Source organism: Melozone crissalis, unplaced genomic scaffold (assembly GCF_028551555.1).
Source record: "Melozone crissalis strain CALT ecotype California unplaced genomic scaffold, PUWL_Pcris_2 ptg000066l_1, whole genome shotgun sequence".
NCBI classification, from domain to species: Eukaryota; Metazoa; Chordata; class Aves; order Passeriformes; family Passerellidae; genus Melozone; species Melozone crissalis.
Window position 1 is genome coordinate 8007999 of NW_026535844.1, and position 15419 is coordinate 8023417.

The following is a 15419-nucleotide window of genomic DNA, read 5'->3' on the forward strand; positions in this document are numbered from 1 at the left end:
CTTCATCTCCTCCGCTGCTCCCTCAGTTGCTTCGCTGCAGTGATCAGAGGGGTCAGGCTGGAGAGAGGCTTGGCTGATGATAAAAATGGGTGCTGCCCAAAGGATACAAAGGAAATAAATGAACTGTTACTTTCCAGAGTCAAGTTCCTCACAGGCTCTGTTGCAACAGGACAAAGGGAAATGGTTTGAAATTCAGGAGGGGGAAGCAGGCTCAGATTAGATCTAAGGAAGAATTTTTTAACCAGGAGAGTGGGGAAACACTGACAGAAGGTGCCCAGAGATGTGGGAGGTGCCTCCTCCCTGAAACCATTCAAGTTCAGGTCAGGCAGGGCTCTGGGCCCCCTGAGCTGCTTGAAGATGTCCCTGCTCGCTGTGGGGCACCAGGCCCAGATGAGCTCCAAAGGAGCTGCCAAGCCACAGCAGGCGAGGATTCTGCTTGCTCTGCGTGTGGAACGCAGCCAGACTGGAGACTGTCGGAGGGGGCCCCACAAGAAAATCCCTCCCTGGCGCTGCTGCTTCCCCTGCAGCCCCTGGCCCTCACCTGCAGCAGCTCCTGGGCAGCCCAGCGCCGCTCCTCGTCCGGCTCCAGGCTGCACTCGAGGCAGTCCCGCAGCAGAGCCGACAGGCGCCGGGGCTCCTGCAGCTGCGGGGTCCCGTTCTGCCGGATCAGAGCGCGAGCCTGCAGGGAAAGCAAACTCAGCGCTCTGCCAGCTCCCTTCATACCCACACAGGCTCACATCCAGCCCGGGGCCTCAGCCCCAGCTCCAGGGGCACTTTCCTCCCTGCCACAGATACTGCTCAGAGCTCATTTTGCTATGCCAGCCACAAAACCCAAACCCTGGGGCTGCCACAGCCACTGCAACATCCAAATGATCTCCCCTTGAGAGCCACTTTCATTGGCTGACTCTGTCAGTAGGAACCTCCATCAGAAATAGCACATTTTGCTTCTCCAAATGTGGACACCAGCTTTACAGGCCATTTTCCAGAGTCAGTGTTGTTTGCCTGTGTTATTTCAGAGGATTCTTACACCAAGGTCATCTCTGCAGTGCCACTGACACTCAAGTAAATGCATTCCTGATGCCCCATCCCAGAAACTGCCAGGCAAGAAACAGGAGGTTTGTGATGCTGAAAGCTCAGGCTTGGTGACACAGAGAAAGTAGCTTGGACTAGGAAAGAAATATGTCAGACTATGGGGATGTTAAACAATCATCTTCATGTTCTCAACAAGTTTCCCAGTGAGAAGAATCAGGGGGGAGATCATCTTGCAAAATGTCCTTTAGAAGCTCCTGCAGAAACCTTGTTTTGTTTGGGGCTGGGATGTGGGGTTGGTGTGGGTTTTTCTTGCAAGGTAACATTAGACCTGATGCACTTGCTTCACATTTCCAGGTCATCCTCACAGCCAGATGAGCTGCAACAACATAAATCCCAACGCAAATTGTTGCTGGAGACTGAAGAACATTCATCTGTGCTGAGGCTGGAGTCCTCTGAGAATTCCCTTCCCATGTGCAGAAACCTCCAGCTGCTGCTCCCAGTGCAGGGTCCCCCTGTGCTCACAGGCCTCTGCAGCCACTGCAGAATTTGCCTCTTACCATGGCCGCCGTTTCCCTGAAGTAAGGAGGTTCTCCTTCCACCATCTCGATGGTCACAATGCCAAAGGCCCAGATGTCCACCTTGGGGCCATAAGGAGATCTGGTCACAACTTCTGGGGCCATCCAGTGAGCAGTGCCCACCATGGAGCTGCGCTGGTCCTGCTCAGGGCTGAGCTGAGCGCAGAGGCCAAAATCAGCTGAGGACAGAAACAAACCCTGTCAAAGGCAGCTGGAATGAGGAAACCAAGCACCAAGACTCCCCACTCTCAGTCTGAGAGTGCAGTAGTGAAGTCAGCTGGAAAAGCCCTCAGGGCTGTAGCCAAGGAAAGATGGAACTGGACCCTTCAAGAAACCCTCAGCTTTCATGCAGTGGCTTTTACTGATTCCCTTGGAGCTTTAGATTCCCACTGCTGCCCCTCTGGCAGGGCCATAGGCAGAGCAAAGGCACTGCTGGCACCCTGCTCCTCTCCTGAGCTCTCTGCAGGGGCAGCCGCTCTCAGCTGGCAGCAGGGGCCGGGCAGTGCCCCCAGCAGCCCTTGTGGGGCTCTGGCCCTCCCTGGGAAGCAGCCCCACACCCGCAGCCCGGGAGCGCCGTGCCTGGCCAGGAACACCCACCCAGCCTGACAGAGCCGTCCGTGCCCAGGAGGATGTTGGAGCTCTTCAGATCCCTGTGGATCACCCGCTTGGAATGGAGAAAATCCAGGTCCTGCACACACTGAGAGAGAACAATGTGGTAAATAGGTGTGATTCGTGCTGATAAAATTGAAACAGTCATCAATATTGATACAGTAATTAATACTTGGAAATAATAAAACAGTTAAAAGTTGTAATGCCAAAGAAGAAAGGGAGAGGAGGGGCTCTACCCCCCTCTCCTGGCAGATGTTCAAGGATAGGAGGAAAAATCAAGAGATAACAGTTACTAAAAATTAACTGAGAGAAGTGAACATCTGGTTGGGTCCCAGGAAAATGCCCGCTATAAGAGATTTATTGCTTTGATGCTAAAATGTAGTAATATCTTAGTTTTGGCTTACATTATACTGGCTTGGTGCGCATGTGTAACCCAAAGGTGAATTAAAGGACAATGAAGAAGACTATACGGCCTTCATCAGTGACTACCCCCAAAGACCTGTGCGACCACCAAACCGAGTGGTGGCGCATGCGTGGTAAAGGTGGTGAGGAGGGCGGAGACAGAAAAGTGACGAACCAAAAATAGGAGGAGATGGCATTGACACATGGCATATAAGGGGCGACTTTCACTTGGCAAACTTGCATGTGAAGTGGCAAGGGTCATTGAACCCTGCCCTCCGTACCCCGCGGTTGTTTTTGCTTATGCGCTATTATTTGAACCATATTATCCCTTATTTATATATTTGCTAAACTATTTAATTAAAATTGCTGCTATCTTAAATATTGTTTGGGGTTTTTTTATGATGGAATAATTGGGCAAACATAACACCTGCAAGCACAGAAGGACACCTGTCAGGGCTGGGCTGGCTGCTGAGAATGCCTCGGGCAGGAGGATCCTCCGGCAACGAGCCCAGAGCCACTCTGGGCACTGAGGCCTCCGTGTCCCACAGCAACGGGAACACCACGGGGACGTGGCGCTGTTCCTGTGACATCCCAGCAGCAGCTCACGCAGAAACCGCCTGGAAGGTTCTCCTGTGTCACAAAGGAGCACAAAGAACCCTCCCAGGGCACAGCCTATGGCCCAAAGGGTGTAAGAGGAACTCGGAAAATGCAGCAAACAAGGACACCCCATAGCCCAGCCTGAACACTGAGGAGGAACAAGGACGGCACCAAACCAAAGGAAACGTGACCTTTAGTCACTGATACCTCTGACTGAAAGCAGCAAGCCTTGTCCCATCTGGGATCTTTGTTCTAGTTCTAAAAACGAGCAAGGTTCCCCACTCTAAATACACAGAAGGCAGGAACTGGGGAGGAGGTGAGATTAGGAAGGAGGAGGAGGAGGGACAGAGAGAGGAAAAGGAGGAGCAGGAAGAGGAGGAGCAGGAGCAGGAACAGGAGGAACAGGAGGTTCCAGTGCCCCCTGTGGCCGCAGCCACGGGACCATAGCCCCCAGCTCGTCCTGCAGGTGAGTGAGGAGGGGGAGCTCATCCCAAATCCATTGGGGGGTCCCTGAGAGGGTTTTTTATTGGGGTGTGTTTGGAGCTCGCAGATTGTGAAATTGACCCCAAATATCATCTGGTGTCTCTGGGAGGTTTTTTTCTCTGTGTGTGTAGGCTTGGATCTTGCAGGAGCCCAAAGCTGAGCCCCTTGGGGGGATCTTTGGGGGCCCACGTGGCCATTGCCCAGTATGGGCAGGGGAGGACATTGGTCCTGGGGACCCCCGGGAGAGCAGAGGAGGGGAACCCCTGGGACCCCCAGAGTGGGGAGAGCAGAGAGGGGCAATCCCAGAGCAGGGGGACCCCGGCAGACTGGAAAGGGGGAGAGCCTGGAGAGGAGGGACCCCTGGGATCTCAAAGTAGAACATCAGGGTGGAAGGGACCCCATGGACCCCCAAAAGCCCCTGGATCATCCCTAAGCAGGACGCCGGAGAATGAAGAACCCCTGGAACCATTGGACCCCTGTGATCCCAAGGAAAGGAAACCTGTGGAACCCCAAAAGTGGAGAGATCAGCAATAGGGAGCTCCTGGGAGAGTTTTTTCAGGCTAAATATTGATGTGTGGAGATTTTCATGGACACAAGACTCCTGCTGAGTTCCAGAGATGGACCTTGCCAGGAGAAGCCTCTACTCCAAGGCACTCCCACCTTGGTTTCCCCCAAACCAGGGTTTGTAATTCCCAAGCTGTGGCCGGATGGAGGAGGAGGAAAAGCCCCAGAGATCCCTCACAAGGAGGGGCTGCAAACCCAGCCCAGGGAGGTGTGGGGAGGAAAGAGCCGCCCTGAGCCAGGAAGGTAGCCGGAGATGCAGCCAGAGCTCAGAGCTGGTGGAGAAGCCTCATGGCAGGGAGAAGCCCCACAAGTGCTTGGAATGTGGGAAGGCTTTCAGCTCCAGCTCCACCCTGATGGAACACCTGAACATCCACACTGGGGAGAGGCCCTGGGAGTGTGGGGAATGTGGGAAGAGCTTCAGTGGGACGTCCGACCTCAGCAAGCACCACAAGATCCACACTGGGGAATGGCCCTAGGAGTGTTCGGAATGTCAGAAGAGCTTCAGGTGCAATTCAGAGATCGTCACTCACCAGCACTTCCACACCAGGGAGAGGCCCTGCGAGTGTCCCAAGTGTGGGAAGAGCTTCGTGCACTGCTCCAGCTCCATCCCCCATGGGAGGATCCTGGCTGGATGATCCCCAGTGACCCCCGTTGGGCAGAGCCCTGGTGACCCCTGTTCTGGGTGATCCGTGTTGGGCAGGGGGAAGGTGTTGGAGAGATTTCTTTCCCTTCTCCTTGTGCTGCTATGATTTGGTTGGCAATAAATTCCCTCTGTGTGTCCAGGCCGGATCTGTTGTGCCCGTGCGGGATTTGCTGAGGGATCTCTCCCGGTCCTTGTCCCCACGCAGGAACCCTCGGTTCCATTTTCTGGCCCTGTGTGGCTGCGGGGGGCAGGGACAGAGCGGCTCTGGGGGTGCCTGGCATCGGGCCAGCGTCACCGCTCGCCACGGGCAGCCCTGAGATGCCGCGCACCTGGGCCCGCATTGCTGGGCTCACCTGAGCTCCCACCTGCCCGGCGCCCCAAGGTTCCCCCTCCCCAAAAAACCCCCAGCCCGGGGCTGCAGCGTCCCGGAAAGTCCTCAGCCAATGGCAGCGCAGGCAGGAGGCAGTGCAGCCAGTGAGCGGTCGGTATGTTGGATTTCCTCATCGGTTGCCGGGCAGAGCCTGTGGCCGATCGCTGCCCAGAAGCGGCGGCAGCCAATGAGAGCGCGCGGCGCTGCCGAGCCCGCCCTGCTCCGGACTGGCGCTCCCAGCGCAGCGCGGCTGCTTTGGGGCTGCTGCTCCCTGCCCGGCCCCGGCCATGGGGCGAGGGGCGGCAGCTGGGGCCCTACTGGTGGCACTGGTGGTGCTGGGAGCCCCCCCGGCTGCGGGCGCGGAGCTCTCGGGTGAGCGGGGGGCGGGAGGCGCTGGGACGGGGTGGAGAAGGGGGAAAAGGGGGCGAAGGGGGGAGCCCGGAATGGAGGGGGAGGAGGAGGGGACCCCCCAAAGGGAGAGCGGGAGGGGAGGGGTGGGAGAGGGTGGGGAAGCGGGCAAAAGCGGAGGGGGGGACCTCAAAACTGATCGCAATGGGGCCTGGGGATTGGGGAATTTGTGGGAAAATGGAGAAGTGGCACCCCAAAGTGATTTGGGGAGCGGCCGGGGGTCGGAGGGGAGAGGATGTGGAAGGGGAAATGGGGGAAGGGCGGCAAAGAGGAAGCGGCAGCTCGGGCAGGAGGGTCCCATGGCGGCCGAGGGCCACAGGGGGTGCGGAGTGGGGATCCGGGGTGGCCCCGGAGCTCTGCGGGTGCTGGGGGAGGGTGTTGGAGAGGCACCCCCCGATCTATGTTCTGCACACACAGGGGTGTTCCAAAGGATGACAAAGTCCGAGTGTTACTTCATTAACGGCACGGAGAAGGTGAGGTACGTCCAGAGATCCGTCTAAAACCGGGATCAGTTCATAATGTTCGACAGACACGTGGGGCACTTTGTGGGGTTCACCCCCTATGGGGAGAAGTTGGCCAAGCGCTGGAACAGCAACGCGGTATTCATGGAGGACAGACGGACTGCGGTGGACTGGTTCTGCCCGTGCTGGTACAAGAATTTTACCCCGTTCCACACGGAGCGCCGAGGTGAGCGCGAGGGAGAGCGCGTCCCCTCGGGGCCTGCCCTGCCAGTGACCCTGGAGCCCCTCAAAATCTCCATGGGCATCGGCCCAGAGCCCTCAGCCCTCCTTGTGCCGACCCCCGGGGTCTCCAGATCCTCCCAGTCCCTCCCAGTGCCCGCCCGCGCGTCCATTTCAGCGACCCGTAAAGTTGACGCTTGACAACCAATGAGATCGCATCGTTTTCATGACTCATCTGTTGCCAGGCAGACCCGCAGCGCCGAGTGCCTCGCGCCGGACTCGACCTCCCAGTGCCGCGCACTTCATTCCCAGTTCCTCCCAGTGCCACCAAGATCCCTCCCAGTGCCATTCCAGTCCCTCCAAAACCATGCCCAGTTCCTCCCCAGTCTCTCCCAGTCCATTCCCAGTCTCCTCCCAGTTCATTCACAGTTCACTCTCAGACCTCCACCCTCTCTCCCAGTTCCCTCATTCCTTCCCATCTCTCTGTGTCACCCAACTCCCTCCCAGTCTCTCCCACTCCCTCCCAGCACATTCCCAATTCATCCGAGCCCATTCCCAGTCCCTCCCACCACATTCCCCAATCCATTCCCTGTCATTCCGAGTCCATTTCAGTCCGTTCCCAGTCCCTCTCCAGCCCAGCCCAGCCCTCCCCTCTCTCTCCCAGTGCCCCCCAGCTGATCCCAGTGTGTCCCCACTCTCTCTGTCTCTCCCAGTGTCCCCCAGCGTGTCCACCTCGCTGGTTCCCCCCTCGAGCTCCCAGCCCGGCCCCGGCCGCCTGCTCTGCTCCGTGATGGATTTCTACCCTGCTGCCATCCAGGTGAGGTGGTTCCAGGGCCAGCAGGAGCTATCGGAGCACGTGGTGGCCACCGACGTGGTCCCCAACGGGGACTGGACCCACCAGCTGCGGGTGCTGCTGGAAACGCCGCCCCGGCGCGGGCTCAGCTACAGCTGCCAGGTGGAGCACGTCAGCCTGGAGCAGCCCCTGAGGCGGCACTGGGGTACGGGGGAGCCCCTGGGGGCGCTGGCAGAGCCACTGGGCTGTGCTGGGAGCCACTGGGAGGGAGATGGAGAGACCCGGGCTGGAAGTGGGAGAGGGGCCGGGCAAGGGCTGGGAAGGGGTTTGGGGGATGCTGGGGAGGGTGGGATGGGCTTGGGGGGGTCCTGGTGGGCACTGGGAGGGAGTTTGGGGTGCTGGGTGTGACTGGGAGGGATCGCAGTGAGCCCCGAGGGGCTGGAAGGAGATCGGCGATGGCAAAGCGGGGCTCGCCATGAGCTCGGTTGTGCTGGGCACAGCCTGGGAGGGCTCTGGCTGAGTCCTGCTGGGGCTGCCAAGGGACTGCGAGAGGCTTTGGGGGTCCTGGGGCGCTGGGGGCAACTGGGAGGAGGCTGTGGGATGCTGAGAGGGACGGGAGGGGCTTTGGTGGCTCCTGGCCAGGACAAAAAGGGATCGGGGGGAGGTTTCAGTGGTTCCTGGCTGGGCCGGGGGCCACAGGGAGGGCGCTGGGAGGGGCTCGGGGTGTCGGTGAGAGGTTTTGGGGGTGCTGAGCCCTGCGGACCCCCCAGAGATGCCGCCGGACGCCGCCCGCAGCAAGATGCTGACGGGCATCGGGGGCTTCGTCTTGGGCTTGGTCTTCCTGGCGCTGGGGCTCGGCTTCTCCCTGCTCAAGAAGGTCAGGGCGGGTGCCGGGGGTGGCGTCCCCCCCGTGGCGGAGCGTGTGCGCTCCCGCTGGGGCCCCCAGCCCGGTGTCACCCCCTTTTCTGTGCCCACAGAGCTCCTGAGCCGGCTGCGGCCGCAGCCCCTCCCCGTGGGCTCGGGCCCGGCCGGGATCCCCCGCTCCGTCCCCGCTCCGCTGATTTTGGGGGGGTCCCGTGTCCCCCCCAGCCCCGCTGGCGCTCTGCCCCCGTCCAGTGCCTGCTCCCAGTAAAGCTTCCCAGTTGGGCCCGGGGCCGTTTATTGGGGGGCGGTGGGGAGGGGTGTGGAAAGAGGGAGGGGGACAAAGGGTGGGGGCTGGGCCCGGGGGGAGCGGGAAGAGGATGTGGAGGAGGAGGAGGAGGAAGAGGAAGAGGAAGAGGAAGGATCAGGAGAAAGGCCGGAGAGAGGAGGAGAAGGAGGCAGGATAAGAAATGAGGAGGAGGTGAGGGAAGGAGAAACTGGAAAGAAGAAGAAGAGGAGGAAGAAGAGCAGCAGCACCAGAACCTCGCCGTTTTTCCACGCCCCCAGAGCTGCAGCCCCCCCGGCCCCGTCAGCATCGCCCCCTCCCCACATCCTGCACTGAGCAGGGAGGGAGAGCTCAACCCTTGTTAAGCATAGCTAATTAATTTAAAATAATAGTTTTTAATTTTAATAAAATGTTATTTTATTTTATGAAAACACCATACAACTTAAATTTATATAATTTAAAAAATAATTTTATATTGGTGTAAGAGTCGGTTCTGAATTTTCCCTCGTCTGCCTCAGGATCGTCATTGGGGGACCACTAAGAAAAGACCACCCCTGTCTTAAATCTCTGGCTCCAAAGGAGAAAGTCACATGCCAACAACGCCCTAGATCTGAGAGCATTGCTAAGCCATTGTTCTCACAGATGTTTGCTGTATGCTACACTGAGCCCAAGGAGAAGAAGAAGAGGACACCGTGCCCTTTTCGCAACAACAGCCTTGGGAGCTGTCCCACCTCTCAGCCTGGCTGGACTTCTCCTGAGTTTTAGGTGGTCCCCCCACAGAAGACCCTCACCTGTTTCACAACCACCGTGACAGACAGACTGAGATGGAAGGAGCCTCTCCATCAAGGACTGAGACATGGAACCCCCATGTGAAAAGGCCCCTCTGCTCCTTCCAAGAACCGGGACTGAAACCCCCAGCCTGGGGCAGGTGTGTGGGGGAGGCAAGCTGGCCAAAGCGAGATGTTTGCCTGCAGGTTGTGACCGCTGGACCAAGAAGACAATTGCTCTCGTTTACTGCTGAGAGCATGGACTACCTGTTACATCTATTCCTTATTGTATCTGTATCCCCCCCCTCGCAATTTCCAATAGAGTTATCATAATAAAAACCTCTGAGTTAGCGAGAGACTTCGAGATCTCCCCGACGCAACAGGCGGGTCCTCGACTGGACTGGACCAAAGGACTTTGTCTCTACATTTGGCAGCCCTATTCCCTCTCTCTTCCCCCATCTTTTTCTCTCCCTTAATCCCTCTATCGCATTTTGCTGTGCTCATTCAGTAAAGGTGCATTTGTTTCGATTATCATTGCAAACCCCCTTGTACCGTGTCGGTTCTTTTTGCACCCTGAGATCAAATCCATGAACCATCACAAAACCCGCCCGTGAGGACGGATTTTGACACCCCCCGAGGACCCCTCCCCAGATTCCCCCCCAGCACCCCCAGACCCTGCTAAAACCCCCTCAAGTTCCCCCCAGACCCTCCCCAAATTCCCCCCCAAACATCCTCAAGACCCCTCCCCAAATTCCCCTCACGACCCCTCCAGGACCCCTCACCTGTCCCTGCGCCTCCTCAGCAGCTCCCGGAGCCCCCCGTCCTCTCCCAGCGCCTCCCCCGCTCTCTCCAGCGCCTCCCGCAGGACCCGCTCGAGCCCGGGGCGGCTCTCGGGGGTCCCTGAGGGGGTCTCGGGGGAGCGGGGGGAGGGGGCGCCCGCTCCATGCCCGGCCCGTGGTCAGGGGGCGCTGCTTTGGGCTCGGCTCCGATTGGTTGAGGAGGGGCGGGGAGGGCGGGAGTTGCTGAGGGGAGACGCCCGGTGAGTGGTTGGTTTGATAGAGGGCGCGGTGATTGACAGGAGAGGGGCGAGGGAGGTGGGCTTTGCCGAGGGGAGGCGCGCGGTGATTAGTTGGTTCAGCTCGAGAGAGGCGGGAGTAGCTGAGGGGAGACCTGCGGTGATTGGTTGATTCGGCGCGCGAGAGGCGGGCGGTGGGGAGGCGTGCGGTGATTGGTTGGATCCGCGCACGGTAAGACCGGTGTTCCTGAGGGAATACCCGCGGTGATTGGTTGGTTTGGGGTGGGGTGCGCCACGATTCGTTCGTTTGGGAGATGAAGAGTGGTGATTGGATAGTTTGGGGTGGGGCGCGCTGCTATTGGCTGGGAAAAGTCTGGGATTTTTTTAAAGGACTTTCCCGGTTTTTTGGGGAAAAACTCTCAGATTTTTCACGAAAAATTCCCGTTTTTTTACAGGAGAAACATTCCCGGGTTTTTTGACCACACATGACCCCAAATAACCTAAATAACCCCAAAACACTCGAAATAAGCCCCAAAGAACACCCAAAAAAACCCAAATACCTGAAAATGCCCCAAATAACCCCCCAAAAAACCAAAAAACCCCCAAAAAACCAAAAACAACCAAATTAAACTCAAAGACCCCCAAATGATTTCCAGTACACCTAAAAAAACCCCATGTACACCAACATAACTCCCAAGAACCCCAAATAATTGCAAATAAGCCCAAATAAACCCAAACAAACCAAAATACTTCCAAATAAACTCAAATAATTCCAAATAACACCAAATAAACAGAAATAAATCAAGCAAAACCCAAGAGAAACCCCAATTAGTCCATAAATAGCCCCAAATAAACCCCAAACAAACCCTAAATAAACCCAAAGAAACCCCAAGAAACCCCAGTTCCTCCGGTCCCCACCCATAAACAGATCCCGACCAATCAGAACGCGCGGCACTGATGACGATCCACTTGCTGGGCACAAACTCAGAGCACTGGCCCCGATCAGTGATTTTCAGCCAATCAGCGCCCGGCCCGACTCTGACTCATCAGTTGCCCGGTGCACACTAAGGCCTTTCACTGCGGTAAATATTAAGAGATCGCGGGGGAAGGGGAAGGGTGCAATTTCCAGCCAATCAGAGCGTGTCTCGCTGATGACTCATCAGTTGCCAGGAGCGGAATTTGGTGGGGGGGGGAAGGGGATCCTGGCGATGGGCTGGGGACCCCAAATTAATCCAAAATGGGGTCGGGACCCTAAAACGGAGCAGGAAGGGCCTGGAGCCCCCAAAACCAAACACGGGGGAGGGGACTGGGGGAAGGATCGGAAAGGGGAGGGAGAGAGGGGAAAAGAGGGGGGTGGGACCCCCAAATTGAGCTGGGAGGGGAATGGGACCCCCAAACAGGATGAAGCCAATTTTGTTCCTGGAATATGTAAAGTAGTTTATGGATACGCGAAAAGCCTATTAATATGTAACAGGCTGATGTAATGGGAGAAAAGGACCGTAAAGCAAAGGTTGTTATGGCCACCAAGACCCCCCAGTTATTTTCAGGGACACCCCTTAATTAATCTGGTTTAACTACATCAGCCTGTTGCATATTCATAGACCCTCATCCATATCCATAAACTAATCTACATCTTTCAGGAACTATTTTACATGGCCCAGCCTTGGGGGTGTCTCCCTATTTCAGGAGTCTCCACTGAAATAGAAAATGTAAACCCCCTCTCTTTGATGATGATGATGATGATGATTACATTAATTAATTTTGAAATTAAGGGGTTCTCAGGCAAAGATATGGGAGTAGAAATACAGTTCTTTATTAGGAAAAATTAAAAATACAAATGCAGTAGTACAAACAAAAAAAACCCAGTGACACAGTCAGAATCCTCTGGGAATCCAGTGAAAAAGGCTGATCCTCCGGGAATCCAGTGGGCAAATATTTATCCTCAGGGAATCCAGTGGGAGAAGCTGAAATTTTTGGAATCTGGTCAGAAAAAGGCTAATCCTCTAAGAATCCAGTGGGGAAAGGGCTGATCCTCTGAGAATCCACTGGGAAAAGCTTTGTCCTCTAGGAATCCAGTGGAGAATGAGGCTGATCCTTTGGAATCCAGTAGGAATAGGGCTGATCCTTTGGGAATCCATTTCTTAACCCCCAAAGACAGGGCACAGGAAGGGCCATGGAGTTTTTATAGGGCGTGCCAAGGGTGGAGTTGGGGTTGGGGTCAGGGGAGGAGTTCTTAGCAACACAAAAAGGGTGAGATCAAATTCCTGCCTCTTAGCAACAGCAGCACTCCACACAAAAGGTGTCCCCAAATCCTAAATTCCCTCTAAAACAACTGAGAAATTATGCAACGTCAGATATATTCAATGAATTTCCTTCATTTAACCCAGTTTTGGGTGTTCTTAAAGGATGAAGGTGAAGCAGAGGCCAAACCAAAAGGCAAAGCAGCCAGGTGTGTTCCCAACATGGATCACAGGGAATGTGAGTGACCAGGGCTGTGCCCAAGGTGCCTCCTCCAGTGGCGGATGGAGCTGGAGCAGCGCACAAAGCTCTGCCCGCACTCGGGGCACTCGCAGGGCTTCCCTTAGTGGTGCCTCCGTTGGTGTTGGGTCAAGTGAGAGCTCTGTGAGAAGGTCTTCCCACACTGGGGACACTCGTAGGGCCTCTCCCCAGTGTGGAGGCGCCGGTGAGTGATGAGGTGGGAGTTCTGCTTGAATCCCTTCCCGCAGTCGGGGCAGCGGAAGGGCCTCTCCTCTGTGTGAATCCAATAGTGCTGGAGGAGATAGGAGCTGTTCTGAAACCTCTTCCTGCATTTATCACACTCGTAGGGCCTCTCCCCAGTGTGGATGCACCGGTGCCTGATGAGGGTGGAGTTGTGCTTGAATCCCTTCCCGCAGTCGGGGCATTGGAAGGACCTCTCCTCTCTGTGACTCAGATAGTGCCGGAGGAGATCGGAGCTGGTCAGAAACCCCTTCCCACACTTGGAACACTCGTAGGGCCTCTCCCCAGTGTGGGTCCTCTTGTGCGTGATCAGGATGGAGCTCCGGCTGAAGCACATCCCACACTCGGAACACTTGTACGGCCTTTCTCCAGTGTGGATACTCTGGTGGCTGATAAGGTGGGAGCTCATGCTGAAGCTCCTCCCACACTCCCCACACTCGTAGGGCTTCTCCCCAGTGTGGATCCTCTGGTGCACAATCAGGTGGCAGTTCCACCTGAAGCTCTTCCCACACTCCACGCATGTGTGTGGCTTCTCCCCATCATGGAGCTGCTCATGGAGCACCAGCTCCGAGCTCTGGCTCCATCTCCGGCCGCCTTCCCGGCCCAGGCTGGCTCTTTCCCCCTCAGATCCCCGCCGGCTGCGTTTGCAGCCCCTCCTCGTGCGGCATCTCCGGGGCTTTTCCTCCCCGTTGGCTTCCTGCGCCGTGGAGCCGCTCAAAACGGCCTCTTCCACCAGGTTCTGCCGCGGGCATTTGTCCTCCCTGCTCTCCATGCTCAGCTCCTGCTCTGGGGGAGGAAGGACAAGGACAGGATGGGATTTGCCTCCGTGCCACAGGCAAGGGCAAGGAGATCCCCCCAGGGCTGAGCTGCAGCCGGGGCCGTGCTGGGCTGGGAGATGGAGCAGCACAGAGGGGAAAGGGGCACTCATCACCAGTTCGGGGCTGTGCGCAAATCACAAAGAGGACTGCACTGCTGGGAATGCGTCCTGAGCTGTGTGATTTTCCAACCATCTGTCTCATTATTTGGTTATGACCATGGGAAGATGCCAGTAGCTCACATCACAGGTAGCAGACAAAGGACTTCATGTTAAAACTTACTTTAAAAGGTTTTTGGCCAATCACACAAAGCAAAAGCATATTGACAGTAGTCCCATCCAAGCACTATAAACACATTGAGGGTTAAAACAATGCTTGCTTATTTCAAGTACAATACCTGCTTTTAAGCCTTAAAAAACAATGCACAGAGCTCCATTATTAAGCTTGAATCTTCCTAATATCTTGCTAGATATACTTTTCCGCAGGTTAGGGAGTTATTCTAGATAAGTGTTAATGCACAGACCATTGTTCTATTTCTCCTTACTTTCTACTTCTTATACAATTTTTCTATTGGCTGCTGCAAAGCTCAAATCAGTTCTAATGTGTCTGAGGCTTGTCTTTCGCAGCTTTCCCAAAACCATCTGATTTTAAGCATTCCAGAGACACTGACTTCCTCCTCACCTGCCTCATTGTCCTGGGGCATCTTCCTCTTCCTCGCAGCCTCCCAGGAGCTGGCAATGGGAAATCCTGGTTTGGGGAAAACAAGGGATGAGCACGGTGAGTTTGAAAGTGCCTCTGCCCAAGTCCATCTCTACAAGTCACTGGCACTCTGGGCTCCAGAAAAACCTCCCAAACACCACGATTCAGCCCGGAAAAAGCCTCCCAGGGGTTCCCCATCCCTGGCTCCTCCCCTTAGTGTTCGGGGGTTCCCCCTGTCCCAGCTGCTGGGGTCACGCTTGGATTGGGGGTCCCCCTTCTCCTCGGTGCCTGCCCTGTGCAGGCTGCTGGCAGTCCCAGCAATGCCAAAAGCTCCCCCTGCTTCACTCTCCCCATTTCGGGATCCAGGGGCTGTTTGGGCTCCCGGGCTCCCTTCTCCCCTCATTCTCTACTCTGGGCTGCAGCGCCTCCAAGGAGTCCCCCCTGCCCTTCTCCAGGCTCTTGAGGCTCCCGCCAATGGCGGCGCTCCCCCCTCTCTGGGCTCCCCACTTTGGGCTCCTGGGGAACACAGGGCTCTGCTCCTCCAGGCTGCCTCTGCCGGCAGCCGCCACCGCCACCCCCCGATGTCCCCCCAAGGGGCCTTTCCTGCTCAGCCTTGGACTTCTTCATTCTCCAAACATCCCCCAAAAACCCCAACCCAGGGACCCCCCAGGATATCCGGGCCGAGCTCCCCCTCCCCGCTCACCGGCGCGATGGGGGGATGATGATCCCACAGGTGGGGGCTGCGAATTCAGGCAGGGATCGACTGCGTGGTTCCCTACCCCAGCTCAGCCTCGATCTGCCTTTGTCCCTCCTCTTCCTCCCACTCCTCTCCCCTTCCATCCCCTGCACTCGTCCGCCCTCTCTGTCTTATTCCCACCTCCTTCGCCTCTTTCATCGCTGCTCTCTCTCCGCCTTCATCCCTCCTCTTCAATCCCTCCCCCTGCTCCTCCTCCCTAACCCCACCTCCTCCTCCCCCTCCATCCCTGCCCTTCCCTCCCTCCTCCTCCTGCCCCAGCAGCAGCCACACCCTCGGTGCCCCTTTCCCGCAGCCCTCGCAGCCCGCAGCAGGAGCAGGGATGGAGCTGGGACAGGTCAGGATGGG

At 56.8% G+C, this 15419-nt stretch overlaps 1 protein-coding gene and 1 pseudogene across 1 annotated transcript in view; one reads left to right on the top strand and one right to left on the bottom strand.

Annotated features, from left to right (window-relative positions):
- The window catches only part of LOC128945571 (zinc finger protein 883-like), a 71899-nt gene extending 56687 nt beyond the window's left edge, over positions 1–15212 (bottom strand). Inside the window, exons 1-2 of the mRNA XM_054289306.1 lie at positions 15195–15212; positions 12678–13269 (exon numbers count right to left, since the gene is read on the bottom strand). Coding sequence (XP_054145281.1) covers positions 12678–13269; positions 15195–15212 — 610 coding nt within the window. The remainder of the gene's footprint in view (positions 1–12677; positions 13270–15194) is intronic.
- LOC128945520 (class II histocompatibility antigen, B-L beta chain-like) lies at positions 5563–8012 on the top strand (annotated as a pseudogene).
- Positions 15213–15419: the final 207 nt, after the last annotated feature.